Source organism: Bubalus kerabau, chromosome 9, assembly GCF_029407905.1.
Source record: "Bubalus kerabau isolate K-KA32 ecotype Philippines breed swamp buffalo chromosome 9, PCC_UOA_SB_1v2, whole genome shotgun sequence".
NCBI lineage: Eukaryota > Metazoa > Chordata > Mammalia > Artiodactyla > Bovidae > Bubalus > Bubalus kerabau.
Genome location: NC_073632.1, coordinates 17,099,920 through 17,126,982, shown reverse-complemented (window position 1 = coordinate 17,126,982; position 27,063 = coordinate 17,099,920). Strand labels below are relative to the sequence as shown.

Genomic DNA, 27,063 nt, shown 5'->3' with positions numbered 1-27,063 from the left:
GGGATCTCAGAGGACCTGAGGAGGATACGGTGCCCCCGGGAGCCACCTGCTATCCTGGGAGGGAGCAGAGGAAGAGCCAAGGGAAGGCTCTGGATGGCCTGTTTACATACTAGGAAGGGACAGACTTCTAGGCGGAGTAGGACTGGGCCCGCTGATTCTCAGCAGAGGTCTGTAATGTGCAAAGCAAGTGAACATCCCTGCTTCAACCAGAACCATAATCTTATTATTTTTTTTTTTTATTGTTGTGAAATATACATAACGTGCAGAGAAGGCAATGGCACCCCACTCCAGTACTCTTGCCTGGAAAATCCCATGGATGGAGTAGCCTGGTAGGCTGCAGTCCATGGGGTCGGGAAGAGTCAGACATGACTGAGCGACTTCACTTTCACTTTTCACTTTCATGCATTGGAGAAGGAAATGGCAACCCACTCCAGTGTTCTTGTCTGGAGAATCCCAGGGACACGAGAGCCTGGTGGGCTGCCGTCTATGGGGGTCACACAGAGTTGGACACGATTGAAACAACTTAGCAGCAGCAGCATACATAACGTGAAATCCATTTTAACCATTTTATGTGTACAATTAAATGGCATTAAGTACACTCACACTGCTGTGTAGCTATTTCCAGAATCTTTGAACTATTTCATTTTCTGAGCCACGGTAAAGTCCAGTTATAAAAAAACAAAGTAACAGTTTAAAAACTTTTTTTATAGCCAGTTTTATATATATAGCATGCAATTTTTTTTAACCCTTCCTCATTTTTGTAATTGTCAGTTAATCTTCTTAAGGATGAGATATGAAAACTGCATTTTAGGTAAATGTATTAGATCTACCCAAACAAGTGGCAGGGCAGCCTCTAGTTTCAATCATGCTGCATCCTTCAAAAATATTCTTGGAATTATTCATTTGGATTGTCTTTTGAGTCTGTCACTGATCTTTTAAATACTTCAGTGGTTGCTAGTATTTTTCCTTTTATGGCAGACTTAGTTGAACATAATTTATAGTCCCACCTGGATGAATACAGTGACTTAGTTGAACATAATTTATAGTCCCACCTGGATGAATACAGTAGGGCATTACACTTCACCATAGTGGAAAACAACATAGTGGAAACAAAAACAGGGTGTGAATATGAGAGACGCAGGTTGTAAGGGGACCCAAGGTGATCCTAAAGGCAGGTGCAAATATGTTGCTAGGAACAGTAGGGAGCTGGGGAGAGTGGGGAGGAATGGGATTAAGTGTGAGCCAGTTTTCAAGAAGAATGCTTTCTGGTATAGAAACTCTTGCATGGCATCACTGACTCAATGAGCATGAATTTGAGCAAACTCCAGGAGATAGTGAAGGACATGGAAGCCTGGTGTGCTGCAGTTCATGGGGTCACAGAGTTAGACAGGACTTATTGACTGAACAATAAAAACCCTGCAGTGCTTGCTAAATAAAATATTTTCATGTGACTTTTACAATCATACTAAGACTAGACTTGACCTAAAACAGCTAAAGAAGGGGATGTCATCCTCCATACAGGATGCCTCTCTATGGAGTGTGTTAGTCACTCAGTCGTGCCCGACTCTTTGCCACCCTATGGACTGCAGCCCACCAGGCTCCTCTGCTCATGGGATTTTATAGGCAAGGATACTTGAGTGGTTTGCCATGTGGACGGGTCTTTATTTTTTGTTGTTAGGTTTGGCAATGAAACAGAGGGAGGCAGAGTGGCTTCTGGCCTTTTGAGGGATGGAGTGGGGGGATTGTTGGGAGGCTCTGGGTGCTAGTGGGTGTTGGCAGAGGTCAGTGGGTGGCGCGGAGATGGTAGGGCCCTTTCTTGTCTTTCTCATGTTCCTGTGATTTAAGTACAGGGCTTCCACTGACTTTCCTACCCTGGCTCACCCTGCAGGGCACCTGGTGAGGATAAATGGGCTCTTATTCATAAAGCCTGACCACAAAATTTTAATTAGAGCATCATGAATGAAGATCAAAATGATCCCTAGGGCTCCGAGAAATGATTTTAACCTTTCCTGGAGCACTTCCTATTCATTTGAAAAGACCTTGATGAGATTTAAAACATTTGACACCAGAGAGCAACAAAAATGATTGAGAGGCTTAAAGGGCTAGTTTATGAGGAAACATTAGCAGCAATAAAGCTCCGCTAATAACACCAGCTGAGGGAAAACTCAGGCAGATGGCAGCTTAATACGAAGATACTGAAGCACATTGCCTGAGGATGAGAGCTTTGCTTTCTGAAGATTAAGAAACCTTGAACTATTACAAGAATAGAGAAACCCAACAAGCTTCTCAGAGCTATGTGGTACTGATGCATTAGCACAGGTTATGGCTTTCCCTCCCCACGTGAAAGTGAGTTGGGAAGAAAAAAACAAAGGAAAAAGTTTAAAAGAGGAAAATAAAGACAGGAGCATTCTTGAGGTGGGAGAGAAACAGGTGGGTTTAAAAAAACTTTTGGGGGGACTTTGTTTCTTAAACTGCGAGTTTCAGGAGTCACCCTGTGCTCCCAGCCCTTTTGGCGGTTGGTACCCGTGAGAACAACGTGAGATAAACTGAACTCACCGAGATTCCTGCCGCTCCTGGGGGGCCTGCCGGCCCTCGATCTCCCTGAAAAAAACATGTACTGCTTAGAATCAAACCCACTCAATCTCCACTGCCAAAACTGATGCTCAGATAATGATTTGGATTTGGTAAAGCTTCTCTTTGGAACTTACAAATGTTGTCAATATTAGCTGGTGTGAAGCTAGAGGCCAGATGGGGAAAGGACAAAATAAGAACTGCAGCCATGGAACCTACTGAAGACTCCTCTCGCTCTTTTTTCCCCATAACACCAAAGCAAATAATACTAATGAAAATAAACATTCATGGTATCACTTCTGTTAACCTATTCTTTAAGACAGAACCGCATAATACTTACAGGTAAAATTAGCCAATATATTTCTTCCACATATTCAAAAGTAACTTATTACCAATAATTAAAAGACTAAGACCTTGAATGTCTTCTGAAAAGCTTTCAATAGACTCGTCTCATTGGATGTAGGGTTAAAATGAATGTGTTTAGAACTAAGGATTTTGTAGTTTCTCCTCATGAGGCCAATAAGAAGACCCCTGGAATTTCTCTGAACAATGGAATGACTCAACCTTTTTTCCAAAGGCAGTGTGGTATTTTAGATAAAGCTGACAAGGCTAAAAATACTTATGGTTATATATGGGGCAATAAAATGGCAATTTTTGTTGGGCAGAATCGACATTAAAAAACTTCGTAAGTTCACTGAGGGACATAAAAGAATTGATTAAACGGAGAGAGATGTTTTGTTCTTGGAGGGCAAGACAGCGCTGTAAAGGTGTCATTGCGCCCAAACTAATTTATAAATTTAATGCAATTTTTACAAATTGCAGCTTGATCAAATGATATTAAAGTTCACTTGGGATAATAAATATACTTGAGGATAAGAGAAAAAGTAAAAGAAGAATAATAAAGACATTAGCAATACCATATTTCAGCATGCAATAAAGCTATAATAATTGAAATATGGAATATTGGCCCAAGATTAAGCAGTATATCAATGCAATATAACAGCAAGTTCAGGAACAGACCAACATTTACAATAGGGTTTTAGTAAAGAAAGGGCTGTATTATTCAACAAATAGTGCTAATAATTGAATAATTTCTTTGAAAAAGTCTAATTCCTCTCTTTGCATTATACTCCATATAAATTCTGTAAGATTAAACATAAAACTGAAAGGCAAGGACCAATTAGGATAAAGGCTCCATCATATAATATAGAAGTAGTGTCTTCATTATATAAACCGTAGCTACAGTTACAAAAAAAAGAACTAGTAGAAAAGTGGGTGAAGGACCTAAACAGATAGGCCTCAATTCACTTTGCTCTTTTAAACTGCAGGGTTTTACCCTGGAAATGAATGTATTGGGGCTTTTCATTCAATGGAAATATTTGCATATCTGATAAAGATGAAGTTAAGAGGGCTCCTGTCTGATCATATGGTCCTTCCAACGATTGGGTCTCACAGTACTTTGAATCAGTCTAATTTAATTATCTGGCAGAATTCTTATTTCCATAATTATACCTGAGACCTAATCAAAGACAGTATCTCTCTGTAACCTCCACTGCCTGCATTCCAAGCTTGGACCACCATCTTCCATCATTGTAAATCACTCCCTTGAGTACCTTGAACCCCCCCAAATTTTGATGTCACAAAGACCTCTCTACCATCCCTGGTAGAAAAGTTTTCATGCTCCTTCACTCCCTAGATGGCCCCTCTTGCTTGTGTATCTAGTTTAGATCCCATGGTCACTGGTTATAATCACTCGCTATATATACTGCCGGCTCACAGTCCCATCCGTGCTTCTCTCACTTATTTGTCAAAACGGGAACTCGTTTAAACCCAGCTCCCCTCCTGCTCTGTGCGCATGGACACAGTCTCACTGACTGGTCTCATTTCAGTTCATGACCATGAGTCTCGAGGGGCTTCTGCTCAGCCACCACACTCTGTGGTTCCTGGACTTGCCCTCTTGTAGAAGACCTTTTCCTCAAACTTCCAAACTCTTCTCCCTACCTCACTCTCAGATGAGACTTCTGGTCCCTGCATCTCAGTCTCCCTTGCTCACCCCCTGCTTTCTTCCTGATCTTAATATTGGAGGGCTTCAAGGCTCAGTCTGTGATCCTCTTCTCTTTTAAAAAAAAATCTACTGTCATTCTCTTGGTGATCTTTTCCAGCCTCTTGACTTTCAGATAGCACCTATAGGCTTACACAATCAATTTATATCTGCACTTAGACCTCTTTTTAAACTCTATACTTTTCTATTGTACCACCTACTCCAGTACCCCCACTATGCTGTCTAGTAGATAATTCCCATAATTGGTCCCACATCCAAAATTATACTATGGATCATTCTCATCCTACCCTGTCTGAACAGACTCTGTGTAGAGCTTTCCTCATTTCTGTTGATAACATGCCATCATCTCAGGTGCTCAGGTCAAGCACCTTGGAGCCATCCCTGACTCTTGCCCTTCCTTCACAACATGTCCAGAGCCTCAGCCTCCTCAGGAGCTCCACTGATTCTGCTCTTGTCTGAGCCAACACCACTGCCCAATATATGGGTGTAGTCTGTGTCTTCCCTGTCCCATTGGGCTTCCCAGGCGGTGCTACTGAAGAACCCGCTTGCCAATGCAGCAGATGTAAGAGACATGGGTTCGATCCCTGGGTCAGGAAGATCCCCTGGAGGAGAGCATGGCAATCCACTCCAGTATTCTTGTCTGGAGAATCCCATGGACAGAGGAGCTTTCCTTACACTCCAGCTGCAGGTCCATCACTTTTCTACTCAGAAGCCACCACTGGCTCCATATTTCACTCAGAGTGAGAGAGAAAGTCTTTATGATGGCTGATAAGCCTCTTTATTAATTAGTGCTACTCAAACTACCTGTGGTGAAGGAGCAATTTACTTGCTTATTTATTTTCTAATGCATCATGAACCAACGTGGGTCACATGTTTGGATATTATGGCCATGTCAAAAGTCAAGTTGTTTACATGCTTGCTCTCCATCTATGTGCTTACCCTGCCTCCAAACCCATGACAAAACTTGCAGACTGGCCCTGGTCCTCCATGGGCCAGCGAGGAGCACTGCTGGGCAGGGCTGCCCCTCACCTCCACCCCACCTCTCTGACCTGATCTCCTAGCATGCTTCCCTCGCTCACTCCCCGGGTCTCCTTGAATGTACAGGAATGTTCCTGTCTCAGGGCATTTAAGACCTTCTTTTTCTAGTTGTATATATTTAAGGTGTACAGTTTGATGATGTGATATACATATATACATTGGTAAATGATCACCATAATCAAGCTAATTCACATCTCCATCACCTCACACAGGTCACTGTGTGTGTGTGTCTGTGTGTGTGTTGAGAACACTTAGCAAATTTCAAGCATACAGTTTAGTATTGTTACCTAGCATCACTGTGCTATACATTACATCTCAAGAACTTCCTCATCTTGCCTGGAACTTTCTTCCTTCTGGCTTCAGGGGTTTAGCTAACTGACCATCCCCACACCCCTTCCAAGTCTTTGCCTAGTTCCTGATTTCTCAGACCACCTGATTTAAAATCACACCCTCCGCTTCCACACTCCTGATGCCCTTGAATCTCCTCTACTTTTTCTTTCTTTCTACAGCACTTACTAACAATATTGTTAATTATTTGTATTTATTCTCTTAGTTTCTGTATTCCCTGCTTAGAACACAGTTTTCACAAGGACAGAGATTTCTGTCTATTTTGTTCTCTTAGGTATCCCTAAACCTAAAACAGCTCCTGGTCCAATGGTAGGTGCTCAATAAACATTTTTGAATGTTGAACTGGTGAACACACGCTTAACCTTGCACTTACCTTTATACCAGGAAATCCTTCTAGTCCTGGCAACCCCATTGCACCAGGTTCTCCCTGTTAAATATGAACATAAGAACACAAAAGCAACAATGAAAGGTTTTTAAATCATTCATTTCAAAAGCAAGGATTTTTTATTTTTTTGCCTATAAAGTACTCTCTCAAACACTGATTGGTAATCTGGCAAGCAAACAGTGTGCTCTATTTTCAAGCATCTGTATTCTTGCATTTGGTATTTGAAAATAGTTAGAAAATAAAGCTATTCCCTGAAGTATGAGTATTTTTTCTAATTAACTATTTTTATTCTGATTAAGAATCTGCTCTGAATGAATTCCTCTAGTCAGTGATAACTCCAATTTCAATAAGAGATAGAAGAAAAGGCTGGGCTTTAATAAACTTTGCATTTGTGAGGTACCTAAGGCTTCCAGATTGTCAGAAAACAAGACTAAAGATGGAGCTCTCAAACCAAAGTTTATCATCCCTCAATATTGCCTGGAGCTGGACATGAACTTTGGCGCTTCAGAGGACAGCCCCAGGGGCAGTTACTGCTGATGGGTCACTGAAAGGGGATGAGTAAGCCTTTCTATTAAAAAAATCTGTTACATATGCTGCTGTATGGTCACAGCTGACTGTAAACTTTAGGTCCTCAAGGAACCCATTTAGAAAGGTCAGGGTGAAGGAAGCTGCTAACTTATAACAATAAACATTATGGGTTTTAAATTAAGAGAGACTAAGTGGGTTGACATGGAACAACAGACTGGTTCCAAATAGGAAAAGCAGTGCGTCAAGGCTGTATATTGTCACCCTGCTTATTTAACTTCTATGCAGAGTACATCATGAGAAATGCTGGGCTGGAAGAAGCACAAGCTGGAATCAAGATTGCCGGGAGAAATATCAATAACCTCAGATATGCCCATGACACCACCCTTATGGCAGAAAGTAAAGAGGAACTCAAAAGCCTCTTGATGAAAGTGAAAGAGGAGAGTGAAAAAGTTGCCTTAAAGCTCAACATTTAGAAAATGAAGATCATGGCATCTGGTCCCATCACTTCATGGGAAATAGATGGGGAAACAGTGGAAACATTGTCAGACTTTATTTTTCTGGGCTCCAAAATCACTGCAGATGGTGATTGCAGCCATGAAATTAAAAGACGCTTACTCCTTGGAAGGAAAGTTATGACCAACCTAGATAGCATATGCAAAAGCAGAGACATTACTTTGCCAACAAAGATCTGTCTAGTCAAGGCTATAGTTTTTCCTGTGGTCATGTATGGATGTGAGAGTTGGACTGTGAAGAAGGCTGAGTGCCAAAGAATTGATGCTTTTGAACTGTGGTGTTGGAGAAGACTCTTGAGAGTGCCTTGGACTGCAAGGAGATCCAACCAGTCCATTCTGAAGGAGATTAGCCCTGGGATTTCTTTGGAAGGAATGATGCTAAAGCTGAAACTCCAGTACTTTGGCCACCTCATGCGAAGAGTTGACTCATTGGAAAAGACTCTGATGCTGGGAGGGATTGGGGGCAGGAGGAGAAGGGGACGACAGAGGATGAGATGGCTGGATGGCATCACTGACTCGATGGACATGAGTCTGAGTGAACTCCGGGAGTTGGTGATGGACAGGGAGGCCTGGCGTGCTGTAATTCATGGGGTCGCAAGGAGTAGGACACAACTGAATGACTGAACTGAACTGAAGTGGTTTGATTGTTGTTGTTCTGTCACTAAGTCGTGTCCAATTTTGCAACCTCATGGAGTGCGGCATACCAGGCTTCCCTGTCCTTCACTATCTCTCACAGTTGGCTCAAATTGATGTCCATTGAGTCAGTGATGCTATCTAACCATCTCATCCTCTGTCACCCCCTTCTCCTTTTGTTTTCAATCTTTCCCAGCATCAGGGTCTTTCCCAGTGAGTCAACTCTTCATATAAGGTGGCCAAAGTATTGGAGCTTCAGCATCAGTCCTTCCAATGAATATTCAGTGTTAATTTCCTTTAGGATTGACTGGTTTAATCTCTTTGCAGTCCAAGGGACTCTCAAGAGTCTTTCTCCAGCAACAAAATTTGAAAGAATCAGTTTTTCAGGGCTCAGCCTTCTTTATGGCCCAACTCTCATATCCGTACATGACTACTGGAGAAAGCATAGCTTTGACTATGTGGATCTTTGTCAGCAAGGTGACGTCTCCATTTTTTAATGTTGTTTATGTTTGTCATAGCTTTCCTTCCCAGGAGCAAGATTCTTTTAGTGTCAAGACTGCAGCCACTGTCCGCAGTAATTTTGGAGACCAAGAAAATAAAATCTGCCACAATAAAATCTGTTTTTTCCTCCTATTTGCCATGAAGTGATGGGACTGGATGCCATGATCTAAGTTTTTTGAATGTTGAACTTCAAGCCAGCTTTTTCTCTCTATTCTTTCACCCTCATCAAGAGGCTCTTTAGTTCCTCTTCACTTTCGGCTATTAGAGTGGTATCATCTGCTTATCTGAGGTTGTTGACATTTCTCCTGGAAATCTTGATTCCAGCTTGTGATGTATCCAGGCTGGCTTTTCGCATGATGTACTCTGCATGTAAGTTAAATAAGCAGCCTTGATGTACTCCTTTCCCAATTTTGAACCAGTCCATTGTTCCATGTCCAGTTCTAACTATTGCCTCTTGATCTGCATACAGGTTTCTCTAGAGACAGATAAAATGGTCTGGTATTCCCATCTCTTTAAGAATTTTCCACAGTTTGCTGTGAACCATGAATTAATGTTAACTATAAATATATTCTCAGGACACTGGATACTTTCAACATAATCATATAGAAAATGTAGCTTTCCAAATTCTCTATAAATGTATTTTTGCATGCCTAATGCTAATCTACTTCAAAAATACTACCAACACTAACTTCTATTATGAGTTATGATATTGTCCTTATTATGAGATGCTTAATGAGAAGCATATAATCTGGATACTTTCTTTGCTCCAAAAATCTTTTTAGACATCTACCAATATGTAACCTGCCAATCAGAAAAAAAGATGTTTAGATTCTATTCTGCATGAAGCTCTATAATAGAGGCCTTGGGTCATTGACAAAGGAAATAAGCTCTTTGATTCTCCTTGTTTACATTCTCAGTTATCCTTAAGACAGAGGAATTGGTTGAACAGTGCTCAGCCAATCAACTGACATTTGTTTGAAAGTAGCTAATAATAAATATTTAATTGAAAACCAATTATAAATTGAATACCAAGGGAATGAAATGGATCACTTCAGGAAAGAATAAATTCAATTAAGGGTGATTTTTATCTGCAAAGTTTCACTGAGAGGATTAGAGACAGTGATGCAGATCTGGTAGCCTGGGGTTTGAAGGAGGCTGGAAGAGTAAATCTTCCCCCAAAGCCCCAAAGAGAGTTTCCATTGTCTATTCAGTGACCTGGTAGCTTAGCTGGTAAAGAATCCGCCTGTAATGCGGGAGACCCTGGTTTGATTTCTGGGTTGGGAAGATCTGCTGGAGAAGCAATAGGCTACCCACTACAGTATTCTTAGGTTTCCCTTGTGGCTTAGCTAATAAAGAATCTGCCTGCAAGGCGGGAGACCTGAGTTTGATCTGTTGGTTGGGAAGATCCCCTGGAGAAGGGAACAGCTTCCCACTCCAGTATTCTGGTCTGGAGAATTCCATGGACTGTATAGTCCACGGGGTCGCAAAGAGTCGGACACAACTGAACGACTTTCACTTCACCCTATTCAGTGACCTGTGATTCCACCATTCTTGGCTTATCTCTGTGGTATGAGGTAGTATTTCTCTACCTAGGGACAACTGATAACATGAATTCCAAAGGAATAATCGAAAGTTTTATCTAAGATAAACCTGAAGGATTACACAGTAGTTAATTTCATGATTTCACATTTTATGATTCCAATTTTGTGCTTCACCCACTTAATTCATGCCTCTAAAAGCAAGGAACAGCCTTCACTTAGTGTTTATTCTTTATCCTTTGTTGCAGCTAAGAAAAATCAAAGCCTCATCTCTTCAGATTCTACTCACATCTATCTACATTTTTGTTACCACCCACTTTCCAATCCAAATGAATATAACTTACCCTTTATTATCATACGTTTTTCTCACCTAATGAAAAAACTTTGGTGTTTTGGGGAAGGCAGTGAGAAGCCTGTGTGCTCCTAAATGATCCAGAAGTGATGTGTGTGTGTGTGTGTGTGTGTGAGAGAGAGAAGGAAATACCAAGAAGAAATTTTTATCAATAAGATGAAAGAAGACTGATATTGGAATGAAGGATATAGTGGATTAAAGCATTAAAACATGTTACAGATAAAGAAAGCACAGCATGAGTAACAAAACAAAGGAAACTCCCACATGACATATTTGGAAAATGCTTCTAACTGGGTTAAATCATGATTTTAGGGAAAACAAATCAGTTTTTAATTGCCTAACAACAACACCACCAAAAAGCTCTTTCATGCATCTCCTTTGAAAATGTATTTAGATGCTAAAAGATTACTTTTTATGGCTGTCCTGCTTGTTTAAAATGTATCCATCCAAACTCCACTGTAACGAAAGGGCCTTCAGTCTCTTCTCATGGCAATGGAAAGTGCTTTGAAAATTTATATTGGTTTCAGGTACATCTGAGTTTCAAGCATATATCCAAAGGTCAAAGTACAGAGAAATGAAATATGAAGGACAGAGCATCTGCTTGTAAAGGACATGACGGATAAGTCAGCCAGGGAATAAAAGTAATCTAACTGCATTTGGCAGAACTTTTCCAGGGACACCTCGTGGTCGAGGAGGATGCCTGACCGCAGTCATCATCCTTCGGGGGCTGGAGGACAGGATCTCTCCCCAGGCGGAGGGTTAACCTCCCGACACATCACTCCCAGTAAACGGGGTTATCACAGCTCACCAAATCTCCTCCAGAAAAACTGCCTCAGACTGAAAATAAATAAACTGCCCCATCTCTGTTGTCATTGTTGGGAGATATGGCAGACATCTTAAAGAATTTCTTTTCAATAAATATTTTTCTTTCATGATCCACTAATATTTTTCTTTCATGATCCACTTTCATGATCATCAAAATAGTTCTATTGGAAGAAAGTGCTCTATTTCTCAGGAGCTTTATATGTATCTCTTTCCAGCCCAGGGTGATTTCTCCAAATGCACTGATGGGGGAATGTCAAGGGCAGTGACATCAGGACTGAGGCTTTCTGAGATGAGGAGCGGGCCTGCTACCTTCATGCTCACTGACAAACATCTCAGAAGGAAGGCATCGCTCCTGAAGCTCTTCTTAACACTAATAAAGATGTATTTTCTAAATGACACAAAACATGGGAATATACATACCACTGGGCCAGGATCGCCTTTGGGGCCCTGTAAGAAAAATGTGAGAAGTCACCTTGAAAATAACAACTGAAGCAAAATCACAAACTATGAAGAATTTTTGTCCAATTTGCTTTAATACATGTAAAAATATGTGCAAGCCTTGCTTTGCTACCGTTTGGATTTGAAGCATAAGATGACGAAATCTAAGTTGATAGAACTCCCATGATGGCGATTGCCCGGACATTGATTTAGTTCTCAGATTTCCAAAATGTGGCACCACTACGCATAATGCAATTTTTCTTTATTTTGTGTTCAATCTTATTATTATTGGTTTCATTTATTTCCTCCTGCAGAACATTTTGGTTATATTTCTAATGCATAATTTTCAGTGACCTTAGGATGTCTTTTTGTTGTGTATATGTGACTGTTCAGTGAAAATAGGCTTCATGATAAACAACTATACTCACAGGGGGGCCGGGGGGCCCTGGGTAACTGGGAGCGTTCACACCTCCCTTCAAAAGAGAAATAAAAAGGTGAGAAGAATTTGTAGTAACCTGGAACCAGAAAGTGACTTTACATAATTAGAAAAGTAAATACCTGGATTTTATATAAACTGCTCATTCCATTCCCTTCATTGAATGGTACACCCTTAGAGGAGAAATGAGATACGGAATTATTCTTTTACGTTAACAGTGAGAGTCTCTAACTTTGTTGTTTTACCAAATGATATTTTTCCTATTCTATTTTAGAAACTGAGCTTAATGCTATCAGTAAAAATAACAGTGTTTCCATTTTTGGTTTTTCTAAAGCAAATGTAGAGGAAAAAAATCCCAAAGGCATGCGAGCTCCACCTGGAGCACACACACACACACTTTCTGCAGTACTGTGATGAATGTGCTGATTTGACAGATGAGACACTAATGTATTCAGAGGAAAATATTATTTGCTCATTAAAATTCAGTTTCTGAATTGCCAATTTATGCTAACTGTTTATAGCCTGCTGACCTGCAGGCCATAATACAGGAGTGCTGATGAAGATGTGAATAGGGAACAATTTGGCTACTGAAAGGTAATTTTTTCCCACAGTCTTTTCATACTGAATAGAAAATTAAGAGAAACAGGGGATACAATTTTATTCACAACCCTGCGTGGATGTACTACAAAATTATATACTTTAAAACAATAGGGAATAGAAACTTCCTAATAAAATTGATCTGTGAATCAAGTCCCAGGCTAACACTTTAAAGAGAACTCATTTGAGAGGCTTTCAGTCATATATTTTAGCATTCAGGAAAAATTTGCACATGAAAATTTTAGTTCAGATCTTTTAGCCTTTTTTAAAAAAAAAAATCCCCATAGAATCAATAACTTGCATTTTCCTTTATTGTGATTTCCACATTTTAGCTGCGAAACTGAAGGTCCCTCATTGCCCTGCTTTTGGACCATGGTAGCCAGCAGTGCTCAGGGCACGTGACCTGCGTGCATCCTGCAAACACTTGTGAAGGAAGGAAAAAAGCTTTGTTCATTTATTCCTTTAGTATTTCACTCATCCATTTGACAGTTCAATTCAGCAGTTTGACAAATGCTGAATGTCTACTGTATATAGTCCTGGAGGGCAAAGGATATTTTTGTCTGAGATTTCTAGGGCCAGGGTGGGAGGGTTCCCAGGAGAGACAGCATTTAATTTGTTTTGAAGAATAAATAGCTATGGAGAATCCGGGTGGGAGGAGAAGGGCGATTTCTTAAGTCCATTGTAAAATACAGGTCCCTTTTGTGGGTTCATGTTGCAGTTTGCTGTGCTGTCCACTAGGGAGAGAGTGCATTTTAGTGTTTGAGCCTCAGGTGCTGTCTGCCCTGCTTCCGTGTAGAGGGAGAAGGTAAGTAAAATGAAGAGCAGGTTTAGGAAAACAGATGCTGATGTCTTCACTGAAGTGTGCACAGCACACAGACACACAACCTATCTTTGTTGTCTTCGGAATCTCAAGAAACTTACCAATGGAGAAAGCTAAGACATAAATCTGCACAACAACATACACTTCCTTGCTTTTGCTTTTTGGTGAAGATGGTATTTCAGGTGATGACTTGGGCCATTTCAGGGAGTTACCCAGTTTTCCTGGATGTTTCCCTTGCATATAAGAGGTGCATGTATTATTAAACTTTCGATTATTTTTCTCCAAAAAAAGTCACAGATGACTTCTGCCCCCTTTGGGTGAGTTTGGCTTCTTAAACTCTCCCTCTGAGGCCAATGGGAAGGAACATTCGGCGAGATGGAAGCTGCGATGCTGTTCAAGCGAGACCCCACTTGAGGGCAGACTTGCTCCAGGGAGAGGCACCTGTCTTCTCCCCAGCCTCCTGACAACATCTGTCTCAGCCCTGAGGAGAACATTGATGGCCCTTGTACATTTCATTCACTAAGCGCTGTATAAATAGAGTTTCCTAGCATCTCAGGCATCATGGATAGTAATAAACACACACAGCACAACACAATTTTTCTACCATCTCACATTGCTGGAAGGGATCTCTTTATGGCCCCTCTATTTTCCATGAATGAGGCTCATTGAGGTTAAATGACTTTCCGAGCATCCCCTGGCGGGAAGTGGTGAGTCAGGCACCCCCAGGTGAACTGAGCCCACAGCAGGGAGGCCCACAGTATGCAAACCTGAGCGCTGTGCCTCAGGGCTGAGCTCACAGGGAGTCAGAGCTCCCCAAACCATACTGGCTGCCATTCAAATTCATACATAAAACTCAGACGACTTTTATCCTTGAAGTCCAACCCCTTTACAAAAGGCTCCCCCCACCTTTTTCCATTATGATATGTTTATTGCAGGATACTGAATATAGTTCCTTGTGCTAGACAATAGGACTTTACTGCTTATAAAAAGCCTCAAGCAGAAGCATGCATTTATGTTTTAAACATGAAACGACTCACAGGTGGTCCAGGTGGTCCAGGTCTCCCAGGGGGCCCCTCACTGCCCTGCAAAGAGTAGACAGACCAACATCAATGACAGACGTTTCTACCCCAGGTTTATGAACCAGACATTCTGACTTGCCATTTTGTCAGCCTTGCAAAGTCTTATTCAGCTCGGCTTTTTTCTTCACCTGGGGAATTACTAGACCACAGGAAAGCTAAATGTCTTTTCCCACAGGCATCCAGATCTTCAACGTTTGACCCCCAGGGACAAAGCTTATTTTCAGATGGAGCCAGGCAACCAGGCGATGAGGTCCTGGGCTTTGAGTGCAACTGGGGGAACTCTCCCCACCTCGGGGTGCAAAGCAGACTTCCTGCAAGTGGGGGTGGCTCAGGGACTCGGCTCTCTGGGGCAGACCCTCATCCCACCACCTTCCTCTTTGGGCAACCAGAGGGGGCATCCACATACTTTAACTAAAGTGGAAAATAACAATCTGAGTTGTGTCTGCAGGGGGAGAAACCTCTCTCACTTCCTAAGTTAATGTCAGGCATGTCCCCTTGAGCAGAGGTGACCGAGGGACAGTGCTATTTAAAGGAAACATTCTATACAACGTAAGCAGCCTCAGACATTCTGCTTCCAGGCAAGGCAGACTGAAAATGACATCTGTGAAAAATGAATTCAAGCTGAAACTTGAAACATGGGATTTGACTTATATTTTTATAAAACATAGGCTGGTTATTAGTCCATGATAAGCAGAGGCACGATACTCCCTTTGGTGTCTTTAACCAGTTCTTCCTGTAACTGCTTTTTTTTTTTTTTTTTTAAAGAATAGCCTCTAACAATCTCCTAGTCTCTTGATTATCAGGGGCAATGGCAAGAAATGGTTAATTAAAGAAGAATCAGAGAGTAAATTCTTACTTATCATGTTCAAGAATTTTGAGGGATTTTAGTCCATTTTCATAAGTTTGATGGATTTCATTTCAATCTCCCCATTTTTTTCATTATAAACCAAATAATCATATAAAATTCCTGATTGTGTCTTTATCAATAAAGACCAACTGTAAAGATTTTCTTGCCACATATCTCCCTGAGGCTGAGTAACAATGAGTGTACAGCATGTTTCTCTCTAAGACAAATCAGGTCCTGCAGGCTGCCGGCAGAGTCCTTCAGAGAATTATGTCATGGTTCACCTGAACTGCAAGAGGACAACAAACAAGGAAAACATGTGCCTACTGAAAGGACTTTTTTTTTCTGGCACAATTAAAAGTCATATTTTCATTCTCGACTGTGGCCCAAAGCTCATCTCTGTGTGGAATTCCCATTAACCTCAAAAGGCAAATCTCCAACAGAATAATTTCCATCAAGAACATGGAGAAAAGGCTGGTGGGGTTGGGCAAACTCCCTAAGGATGCTATCAGAGAAAACTGTGTGAGACTGTCTAGAATATGCACACGGTCGCTTTTCAATTTGGGGGAGGGGGATTCCTCTGCTCCTTGATGCCATTATGCCCATTGTGGGCATTTTGGGGTACGAGCCACTGAAGCGGCTCATGGATTCCTGATTCTTAAATTTCTCGAATCTGAAGTTAGTCCACGTGACTCAGGTTCTGGGTCTATCACACTGTGGTGGGCGGTGGTGGGGGGCTTCAGATATTAAATCGGGTACCGTGTGAACTTCCTGCTGAGACCCCTCTTTTGCTGCCCTTCCCTGCTGACTCATTGACCGGACTCCCCACGAAGAAGCTGTGATGGTTCTTTAGAGGACTTCCCCTATGACTCTCAAAGGATGGAACTTGCAGATTTCCTCAGCAAGCCCATCAGTTCCTGGAATCCTGATGCTGAGAGCTGTGAGCTGTTGGGAGCCTTGGCACCTGTGGCTGGATGCCCTGATACTAGCCACCTTCTGCATCTCATCAGGAGGTGGCTCTCGCCCTGTCCTTCACACAGTGGATGCCCAGGACCTTGTATCCAGCCTGGAGCTGGCATGTGGTACCCACATTCTATTCATCCTTTTCCCTGGGAGCATATCTCTTGTATTCAGACCAATTTCGGGACCTATGTCCTTCCAAGACCCCTTCCCTGACACCTGTCCTACTTTGAAGCTTTGCTTGATTTTCCAGACTTTCTCTAAAAGTGGTCTTACCTTGCATCCACCCCAAACCCCAGTTTGGACAGTAAGTGAGATTTTCCCTCTGTACCTTGTCACCCTTTGTTCCCATGGGGCCAGGGTGTCCCGTTCTTCCTAATAAGCCCTGTAAAACACAAAACTAAGTTTGTTACCGAAACAACAAGAAAAGCCAAGCATGTTGGAAGTTGGTTGCTCAAACTGATACATTTTGAAGGTCATTTGATCATAATTAAATCAGTCCTATAAGCGTATATTTCTTCAGGCTGATACTGCAGCTGTATCCTGCTGATAAGCCCTTGGAAGGAAAAAATTTGTATTTGTGGTCGCTTTTTCACCTTGGCCAACCACATTTAATGACCTTAATTGGAACCTTTTAATACATTTAAAAATTTAGCCTTGCTGTTTAAATGGCAATTTACATAACATTATGCCTTCCTAAATGAGCTATAATTTTGGTAGTGATCAACATTTTAATACTTCATAGAGCAGAATTAACAAGGTGCATATTGAGTTATGCAATCTGCATTTTACCAATGGAAAATAAAATTTAATTTAAAATCTTTTTTGAGAACAGTTAGCTATAATTTCCATGATTCCTTTCACAATTTTTGCTTTTAACTTTTAATTTTAGCCTACAATTTAGACTCAGGTTTGTTCAATATAACTGCGGTGAAAGCATGAACGGTAAAATTTTCATTATGGCAAATCCATGATTCAAAACATTAAGGAACATGATTACATTCCTACATACCATTTGCATAGGAACTCTAAGGAGAGGAGGATTGCAAAAATTGAGGCTTGAATAGGATTGCTAGATTTAACAAATAAAAATATAATATTTGGGACAAACATGCTATTAAACCATTTATTTATATGAAATTAAAATTTAACCTTAGATCCAATATTTTAACCAGCAACCCTAGTTTTGCGCTCTGCTTTATGGAGAGATTGGGTTTAACAGGCGGGAAAAGAAAAGAGATTTCTGTTTTAAGAAAACAGGATACCTAAAGACACAAAGAATGTGATACTGTGTTTGAGGGACAGTGAAAAAAGGTGCCAACTAAAGCAGAGCATATTTTAATTCATAAATTTGAATAAAATTATACTGAATCTGATAATCCCTGACCCATTTTTTTTTCCATCTAGAGAATGAATTCTTAGTTTATGGTGCTTAACATGTAAGGTGTAACCATCTGAGTATCCCAAAGGTCAATGCCAAAAAATTATAACTAAAAGAGATAATGTTCTCTTCTATATCCAACTTCTATTCAAATTGACTTGCTTAATCACAGACAAGTCTCCATAACCCCTAGCAGTCTCAGGTAACACTAACAAAAATCCGAGACATCAGATGCTACTTTTCCAGGCAATGCTTGAAAAATTTACATGGAGGAACGGAGAACAAAAAAGCAAGGAGGAACATTAGTTCACTTGGCATCATCTCAGCAGACATGAGTTGTGAGTGAAACAGTTTTAGCAAATACTTACAGGCGGTCCTGTGGGGCCAGGAGCACCTGGAAGGCCTGGAATTCCTTGAAGACCCTAGAAGAGATAGTTCCTGCCATAAAATCTGTTATATCATTGGAAACAAAGCATTTAGCTCAGCAAATATTTTGACTATTGAAAACAAAACATCTATGTTGGCTAATCAAGAAACAAGGTGTTTGTCATGTGCAAAGACCCACTTTCTAAGAATAAGGATGTTGAGCTAAAATGTTGTGGCATGCATGGCATCTGTAATGAACATAATTTAATGTGTTTGATGATTCATTGAATATTTTTGATCTCACATTTCACATATCCTCAGAATCATCAATAACATCTTTGAGAAGCCGGCACTGCTAAAGCATGAAAATACAAATTTCAGAGGAGCAGAATGCCATCAAAGAAATACATGATTAAATGAACGCTTCATTCAACTAGTGGAACAATGGAATCTGTGTTATGATATCATATTTAGTTTAGCTGGCCAGTTCTTTTTGAGAAATTTGGCTCATCAGTGAATTTAAATTTGGAATCCTTTAGTGGCTTAAGCATAAAACTGAACACAAAGGCTCTCTTGCTCTGTCTTAGATTTGTAGCATCATGCTAGTTACACTGGATACATTTATATATTCAAGGAAGAATTGCTAAGATTAACTGATAATTTATGTAATTGATTTGTTCCTTTATCAGATATGTCAGCAACAGAATATTAAATTTAAATAAGCTCATAATATGAACTATTTCACTATTAAAATAATATTTCAAAAGCTATTGAATAGTATAGAAAAAGGAAAAGTTACAAAATGTTACATAGGGTAAGGTCCAAATTATTAAAATAATTAGAAATGCAGTTCCTGAGAGATGAGACTGATGGAGGCTCCTAATGTCCTATCTGGAAACTTTATATCAGATGTGTTTCAGAGTACTGAATTTTCAGATTTATTTTAAAGGAAACACATGTGCTTATACTGGTATTACATAATACTCCCAGTGGCACTTAAGCCAGCACCCACTAACGAACACGCAATAATTTCTATTGCAAAACACATGATAGTCTCACCAAATGGGATACATAGATTGGCTCCATTTGACGTCAGGTCACATTTTTTCTGCCGAAGAAATTTAATCCAAACTTGGGAAAAATTTCTCAGGTTTTCAGAGGCATTTGAGCTTTGGAATTGTGGATCCGAGATTGTGGACCACAATAGGACTTTTACCAACAGTCTGAGAAGCACAAATTGGAGTAACTTTTACTCTTTTTGTATATTTCTCAGATTTTCCGTAAGAAACTCAGATGACTTCTTTGATGAGAAAAATATACTTTAAAATACCCATTTATTATCTCAGATAACCATATGATGTATCAAGTTCTATTTTGAATGGTTCCACTTTTTCAGGATTCAATTTTCTTGACTAAGTAATCCTTTTATAGTGCCAAATCATTCATTGTTATCATACGTTCCCTTTCCTTTTACTGTGATGAAATACACATGTGGTTGCTGCTGCTGCTGCTAAGTCGCTTCAGTCGTGTCCGACTCTGTGTGACCCCATAGATGGAAGCCCACCAGGCTCCCCTGTCCCTGGGATTCTCTAGGCAAGAACACTGGAGTGGGCCGCCATTTCCTTCTCCAATGCGTGAAAGGGAAAAGTGAAAGTGAAGTCATTCAGTTGTGTCCGACTCTTAGCAACCCCATAGACTGCAGCCTACCAGGCTCCGCCGTCCACGGGATTTTCCAGGCAAGAGTACTGGAGCGGGGTGCCATTGCCTTCTCCAACACATGTGGTACACATTGTAAATATCAGATACAGTGACCATGGTAGAATTGCTACATAGTTAATTGCTACATAGCTGTTTATGGGAGCCCTAGAAGAGCAGGGTTGCATAGGGTCAGGGTTCCCTGCATTACTGGGATCAAGGATCAAGCTCTATGGAATATGTCCATCTAATGCCTAATGGGATCATACATTCCTTCAGGTTTTTCATGTGATAGGAGGGGAAGAAATGCTGGAAGAAAAGCAGCATCACTTCTTGGGAGTGCTGAAATGCCTCCTGTAATAAGAGTCTTGGGTAAAACCTTATGCACACTTGTGTTAAAGAATGTGGATCTAAACTTTCTTCAAGATGGGTTCGTCCTCAATGGCAATGCTCTGTGTGTGTGTGTGTGCACGCACATGTGTATGCATCTGCGGGTGGTACACATTAGCATGCTGTTTTGACTCTTTTTATTCCCCCACTATTAACTTGTTTATGGGGTTATAAGTGAAAAGGAAAAAAAAAATTCCTTTGGGAATGGACCTCTAAGTATCTAGAGATTATAAATGGTGTACCACAAATTGCTTTATCTCAAAATAGCCACATTTCCATAAAATTCTCTCTATATGTACATGTATAAAATATGTATGTTCTTACGTATTCTTCTTTTTGCTAGTTTTAGTCTCAAGACTGAATCAGTCTAGAGATGCTGAGTCTTTAGGTAGTCTAATTTATAAGCTTGGGACTCATTAACCTTTGATGACCACATTAAACTTTAAAATAAACCTCAGTCCATAAATAAAAAAATCGTCTCAGCAGTCTTTCTCTGAACAAGCTGAAATTCTGTACTAAGGGTAAAAGTTACTGTGGATGTATAAAGGGCAAGAAGATAATTTTAGAAGACAAGAACGTCATTAAAGAAGACAAATACATATTAAAGAGTAAGACAGTCGATTTAGCATATTGTACCAAACTAAAATACAAATTAAAATTTATTGCACAGATAGTCAAGGATCATTAGAACTAAGTTCTTTCCCTGTTCTAATATTTTGATTTTACCATTCATAGCTCAGTTGCTATCAAGAATATTTATTTTTCCACTGCTACAATTTATGGCTGAAGATATTCTGCAAGTCCCACTTATTGATTATTGTTCTAAAATACGGTAAAAAAGACCTGCATTCCAAGCAAGAATCCCCTCTGACTGTAAGAGGTGAGTCTGTGACCTGTCAGTGTCTGCCCATTTGGTACCTTGAGCTGTGACACGGCATCTGTAACGACTGGACAGAGGGCAATGCCCCCTTTGTAAAAGCAAGAACAACAGGCAACTCTTCTCTTTAAGTTTCCAAATGGACTATGATCATTATTAAATAATAATTGGGAATTCCTCAAAGAGACAGTGTGATGTCGTTCTATATCTTTTCCAGTAAGGGTAGGACAGACATCTTAGGTCTTGTATAATTAGATATTGGTGGTGGTGGTTTAGTTGCTAAGTCATGTCCAACTCTTGCAACCCCCATGGACTGTTATGTGTGTATTAAAATAGGATAATTTCTTGGCCAGTTGGCAATATATATGTTCTTGGGCAAAGTTTCATTTACTTAAACAAATCAACAAATTAAAATTTCAGGGAGTATCTGAGTCCAAGAAGACAAGATAATATTCAGTATTTCCCATCTGTCAGAGAGGGACAAAATGCATTGACCCATACCTCCCGAAAGGCCCAACTGAGTTGTATATTACCTCAGGTGTATTCATACTTTTCATGTGATGTGAAGAAACAATGAAAAACAATCTCCTTATGAACTAGCTGGAATTGAATGTCTAAGAGTCTCGTGCAAGATCTGTGTACCCTGTGTTAAAGAAATCCACAAGTTGTACTTAAGGAAAAGCACACTAAAATAGTGGAGGAATTAAGGAGGGGTTCAGTTCACTGCAGAATCAATAAAAGTTAACTTCTAATAAATTTAATTTAGAGTCACTTATAAAAAAACCTGAATTTCAATTATTTCCTGATCTTTTTGCTATTACCTTCTCAATTGCCTTTAAAGCCTACTTCTTGAACCTAGGCAGTTAAAAGCTGTTAGACTATTAAAATCAGATACTGTGCTTGTACTTTAGTGCAACTTTTTGTGGAGCATGAAGATGCAAAAGCTCAACAACTCTTCCTTATTTTGAAAATAAAATGCCTTTACTCTTTTATTTATGGATGAAAATAAATGTATTTCTTTGCTCCTCAATTTTTAACTTGGAAAAAAACAAGCCAATCCTTACTGTTTTCTTGAATAGAATCAACATTAATTAAAAACAATAACATGGCAATTTATAATGTGAAATATATAACTCCAGCTCAAAAATAGATCTACTTTATATTGTCATGATTTTCTACACTAACATCAAGGTTAATATATGCCAGATGGCTTACCTACTTTCATTAAGAATTATTAGTATCAAAACTGTTTAAACTAACAACAATTCATCATCCTAATTGGTTTTTCTAAAAGTTAATGTGAATTATGCAGGAAAGAATGCTATCCTGAGATCGGCATGGCTGAGAGTCAGAAAATTATATCACCATCTCAAAAGCACATTTGACTTTGAACCTTAGTGGGAGGGTGAGCAGATGATTAAAAGCAGTCCAGGCAGACCCTTTTGATGCGTGCATGTGTGTGTGTGTGTGTGTGTGTGTTTTCCTCCCAAGAGTTTGAAAGTTGAGCAAAGATACAGACAAACCAAGGTCATTGAAATTGAGTCACGTTACGGCAGAGGACCAGGAAGTTGTATTGAGTTCTGGAGCTGCCCTTAGCCCTAGGCTGGTTGCTAACTAGCCCTTCAATTCTATGAGCTCCTTTAGGATTCTTTTCAGTAAGTTTCCTCTTTCCTCTTGCTTTTGTCTTGAGAGACCTAGAATTTTTACCTCCTGCATGAAAACATATCAATTAACTGATATGTTAACTTTGTGCTTAAATTTCCTTGTCCCAAAAACTGGACCACTGACAACAAACATCAACGTATTATTTAAAATGTGCTAACATTTGGGAAAAAACACTGTTTCTGTTTTTATTTGCTTAGCATCAGACATGAACTATAGGGAAACTGATGTCCTTTTGTTGTGTCCTGTGTATGAAGGCTCAGGAGGAGGGTTCCATGGTCAGAGGAGTCTGTTACCTCATCACCTTTCTCCCCAGGCACGCCAGGGTAGCCCCGCTCGCCTTTGCTGCCCTAGAAAGACAATACATTTAGTTAGTATGCTCAGTCATTTTGTCATCTTTGGAAAAATGAAAACATCCTTCTAAGGACACTTGGGGCCTGTCATTTGGACAGAATTGGGAAACAAATAAATGGCATATGCAAACGGCTTTTCCAAGATATTTTTAGAAAAGGTACTGTATTTTAAAATGGATTTTTTTTTTTAACCCCAAACTGAAGGTTGCACAGAAGAGAGATTTCCCTACCTTTGGTCCTTCTCTGCCTGGGATTCCTGGAGGACCCCGTGGCCCTAGATCGCCCTAGAGGACAGAGCAGTCGCAGGTAAGTGAAGGCACCATGTGGGACTTCCAGGGTCCCCTGGTCCACACTCAAGCCTTGCCTTCTTACCTTCCGGGCTGCAGAATCAAACTTTCCGGGCTCACCAGCACCTGATTCTTCTCCTTTGTTGCTTTTTAACCCAGGGACAGTGGCTTGGCAGTTGCCACAAAAATTCTAATGAGGATAGAGATAAGATCACTTAGAGATTCATCACAGTAATGTATAAAAGTGAGCTCTGATTGGATTTGAACTTCTATCTGAACCTTTGTGAGAGCTGAATGACGGCCACTGCTATGTCATTCTATAATTTAATCAGTTAGAATGACTACTTTTGGGGGGGCAAAAACTATCTTAAAAGACAAACTCAGTGCACTCCCCTCATTGTCCAGTGGTTAAGACTCCATGCTGCCAATGCAGGGGTCGCAGGTTTGATACCTGGTCAGGGAACTAAGATTCCACATGTCTCATGGTGTGGCCAAAAAAAAAAAAAAAAAAAAAAAAAGATAAACTCATAATTCAAGGACATAGAGTTTCAAATGCTTAGCAGCATGTTAAAAAAAGAGGTGGCAATAAAGTTTGGAATAATCAGCAAGATCACAGAGCTCATACAACCAAGAGCATAAATCCTTAAAAAAGAAAGAAAAAAAGAGAAAGCTGTGAAGAAAGATTTTTCCTTCTGAGAGCCCAATCAGTTGGAAACCTATACACAGCTTTCTAACATTTTGTTAGTTGAAGCACTCATGTGGGAAGTAATTACTTGAGTGACTTGGACTTGACTTCTAAGTCAAATCCAAGTGCAGATAGGAAATCTAAGTGGAATTACCTTTCCGTCCCCTTCTCTGTAATCTTTAGCTGATCTGGAAAGGCTTGAATTTAGGTGTCTGAGCTCACAAGATAAAGTTCTTATCATGTAAAGCTCTACAGAGGCTTATTTTTAAATACATTGTTATAAACATATGATCAGGAAACGCATAAAATAGGGACCACTGAGTGGGAGAGATAGTTTAAATTTAACAACTGACCAAAGGTTGGACAATAGAAGCCTCTATTCTTTCATCCTTTTAACCAAGTGGAAAAATCTTTAAACATGAAGTGGGAACTGAAATTTGCCATTGATGAGAAATTGACAAGAAAGCCCATATTATTCAAGTCCAATATTTTGACCCAGTGTATATGAGGACAAGTTTGATTTCTAAACATATGCTCCATGGAAGACTAATTTTGTATGGTATTGAAAAGGTTCTGAGGCAATTTGCCTAAAAAATGCTGGGTTAGAACAATTTTCTTTATGGTGGTCCTTCTTAGTGCTGGAAAACATTAGAAGGAGTTGGAGTGTGCAAAGTTTCCCAAACCAATTTGACCAGCAGGATCATTTCATTTAGTTAATGTGCTGGTAAGGAGTTAAGAAACACATACCTAATTGTAGGACAACAACTATTAAATCTGAAAAACTATGAAGGTAGCAAGATGCTTAAGGACTTAGGAGAACCAAAAAGCTTTCCCTGTTTCAAAAAGTATAAAGAAGGTGAATTACTGTATCTGTAGACTTTGGAAATAAATAGTAACATTTTAGAATGGATTGATTTTTTAAAAACTGAAGTATAGTTGATTTACAATGCTGTGTTAATTTCAGGTACACAGCAAAGTGATTCAGTTATATGTAGATATATATCTTTTCAGATTCTTTCCCACTGTACTGCTGCTGCTAAGTTGCTTCAGTCATGTCCGACTCTGTGTGACCTGGTGGACAGCAGCCCACCAGGCTCCTCTGTCCACAGGATTCTCCAGGCAAGAATACTGGAGTGGGTGGCCTTTTCTTTCTCCAGGGCTAAATACTAGCAATATAAAATAAATCACACATATATACATGTTGCCCATGTGAAAGTGAAAGTCACTCAGTTGTGTCCAACTCTTTGCAACTCCATGGACTATACAGTCCATGGAATTCTCCAGGCCAAACTGGAGGGGGTAGCCTTTCCCTTCTCCAGGGGATCTTCCCAACCCAGGAATTGAACCCAGGTCTCCTGCATTGCAGGCGGATTCTTTACCAGCTGAGCCACCAAGGGAAGCCCTGTAGCCCATGTGTGTGTATATAAATATACTGTCCATTCATACATTGACAGATACTGCACATGAAGGTAAGTGGAATGTAAAGGGTTTAGTCTTAACATTCCACCAAGAAACAGGCAAATACATATCCTACATATGTTCCATTATCATCCTCCCCCATCTGTTTTACAAATAAAATAAAGGGAAGTATTACAGAAAAAAATGGCAGTGAGATTAATTCCCTAGGAGGTGGATAATAGGTAGAGATTATTTTTATTTAGTAGAGTCACATGTGTTAGGGTAATTGTCAGCTTTGGAATTTTGTAAGGCACTTTGTAAAATCCCATGACATAAAACTCAGCCTTCAAACTAGCTGTTTCTTGAGCAGCTTTTCCTTCTGGACTGGCCAGGGCAGATACTGTGAGGAGGACTGGGTTTCACAGTGGAGAGCCCAGGGGGTGGTGACCACCATTAAGAGAAAGCTCACTCAAGGGAGAAAATGGTCCACTCAGGGTGTTAATGGCACTCTTCCTCTCATAGGTCACCTCAGAACTACCCACTCACCTCAGAAGTCACAGCTCACCTCAGAACTACCCACTCACCTCAGAGCTCACAGCTCACCTCAGAACTACTCACTCCTCCCTGCGCCCCGGCCCCCCACCCCTCCAGTCCCAGTACAAGAGGCCAGTAAAGAAGAGAGTCAGGGGATTAGTACCAATGGCACAAGATACAGATGGATCCATGTTCCTTTTTCTGTCTGAAAGATGCTCTACCATTAAAAAAAAAAATGGAATTTTAGTTCAGGCTAACTCAACCTCTGGTAAATATTTCCTTTCTGATTTTTTTCTGGGAATTAGCACACAATTTCTTACACGGCAATAGAATACCTTGAACAAGGCCCCGATGTCTCCCAAGAGAGGAAGTGCAATCTGTGGATAAGGAGAAAAAACCAAATACAGGTATTTAGACATATACAGGCACTTATAATACAAACATACAACAAATGTAGATATTTTCCCTCAAAATGCTAAGCCGCTGAGATTTCTCATCATAAAGCTTCTAAGGGCCTCCCATTGCCATCACGATGGTTGGCTAACATGGGGCTTCCTATTCAGAAACAAATACAGGACACTAACAGAGTTCATAACCATTTTTGAGAAATAGAGAAATACCATTTCTTTACCATGAACACGGAAACACACATCGTTTCAATTCTGAGTCATGCTGGGCAACCGTCATGCCAACCTTAACATATTTTTGGTTTTAAATTATACGTAAAGACAAATCATTTGTTAAAAGGAAACTATTCCTCTGCCAAGCAAATCATCAGGCTGTTGAGAAATATGGAAAGTACAGGATGTTTCTCTTAAAGCTGTTCCTCATTGAATTCAAAAGAGCCAATAGGTGGCTTAGGTGATAGGCAAAATAAGACATTGGGAGACTCAGGCAGAGTCTCCCTCGTGTCTTAAAATGTCCTTTCAGAGAGACACCATAAATCCCAGTAACGCTTTAGACTCCCA

General features: G+C 40.2%; 1 protein-coding gene across 1 annotated transcript in view; it reads right to left on the bottom strand.

The window, feature by feature from the left end:
- The window catches only part of COL19A1 (collagen type XIX alpha 1 chain), a 447,290-nt gene that overhangs the window by 39,232 nt on the left and 380,995 nt on the right, over nucleotides 1-27,063 (bottom strand). The window contains exons 31-42 of the mRNA XM_055534763.1: nucleotides 26,431-26,472; nucleotides 23,564-23,668; nucleotides 23,422-23,475; nucleotides 23,135-23,188; nucleotides 18,217-18,270; nucleotides 16,799-16,852; nucleotides 14,622-14,666; nucleotides 12,290-12,340; nucleotides 12,160-12,204; nucleotides 11,714-11,740; nucleotides 6,393-6,446; nucleotides 2,557-2,601 (exon numbers count right to left, since the gene is read on the bottom strand). Coding sequence (XP_055390738.1) covers nucleotides 2,557-2,601; nucleotides 6,393-6,446; nucleotides 11,714-11,740; nucleotides 12,160-12,204; nucleotides 12,290-12,340; nucleotides 14,622-14,666; nucleotides 16,799-16,852; nucleotides 18,217-18,270; nucleotides 23,135-23,188; nucleotides 23,422-23,475; nucleotides 23,564-23,668; nucleotides 26,431-26,472 — 630 coding nt within the window. The remainder of the gene's footprint in view (nucleotides 1-2,556; nucleotides 2,602-6,392; nucleotides 6,447-11,713; nucleotides 11,741-12,159; nucleotides 12,205-12,289; nucleotides 12,341-14,621; nucleotides 14,667-16,798; nucleotides 16,853-18,216; nucleotides 18,271-23,134; nucleotides 23,189-23,421; nucleotides 23,476-23,563; nucleotides 23,669-26,430; nucleotides 26,473-27,063) is intronic.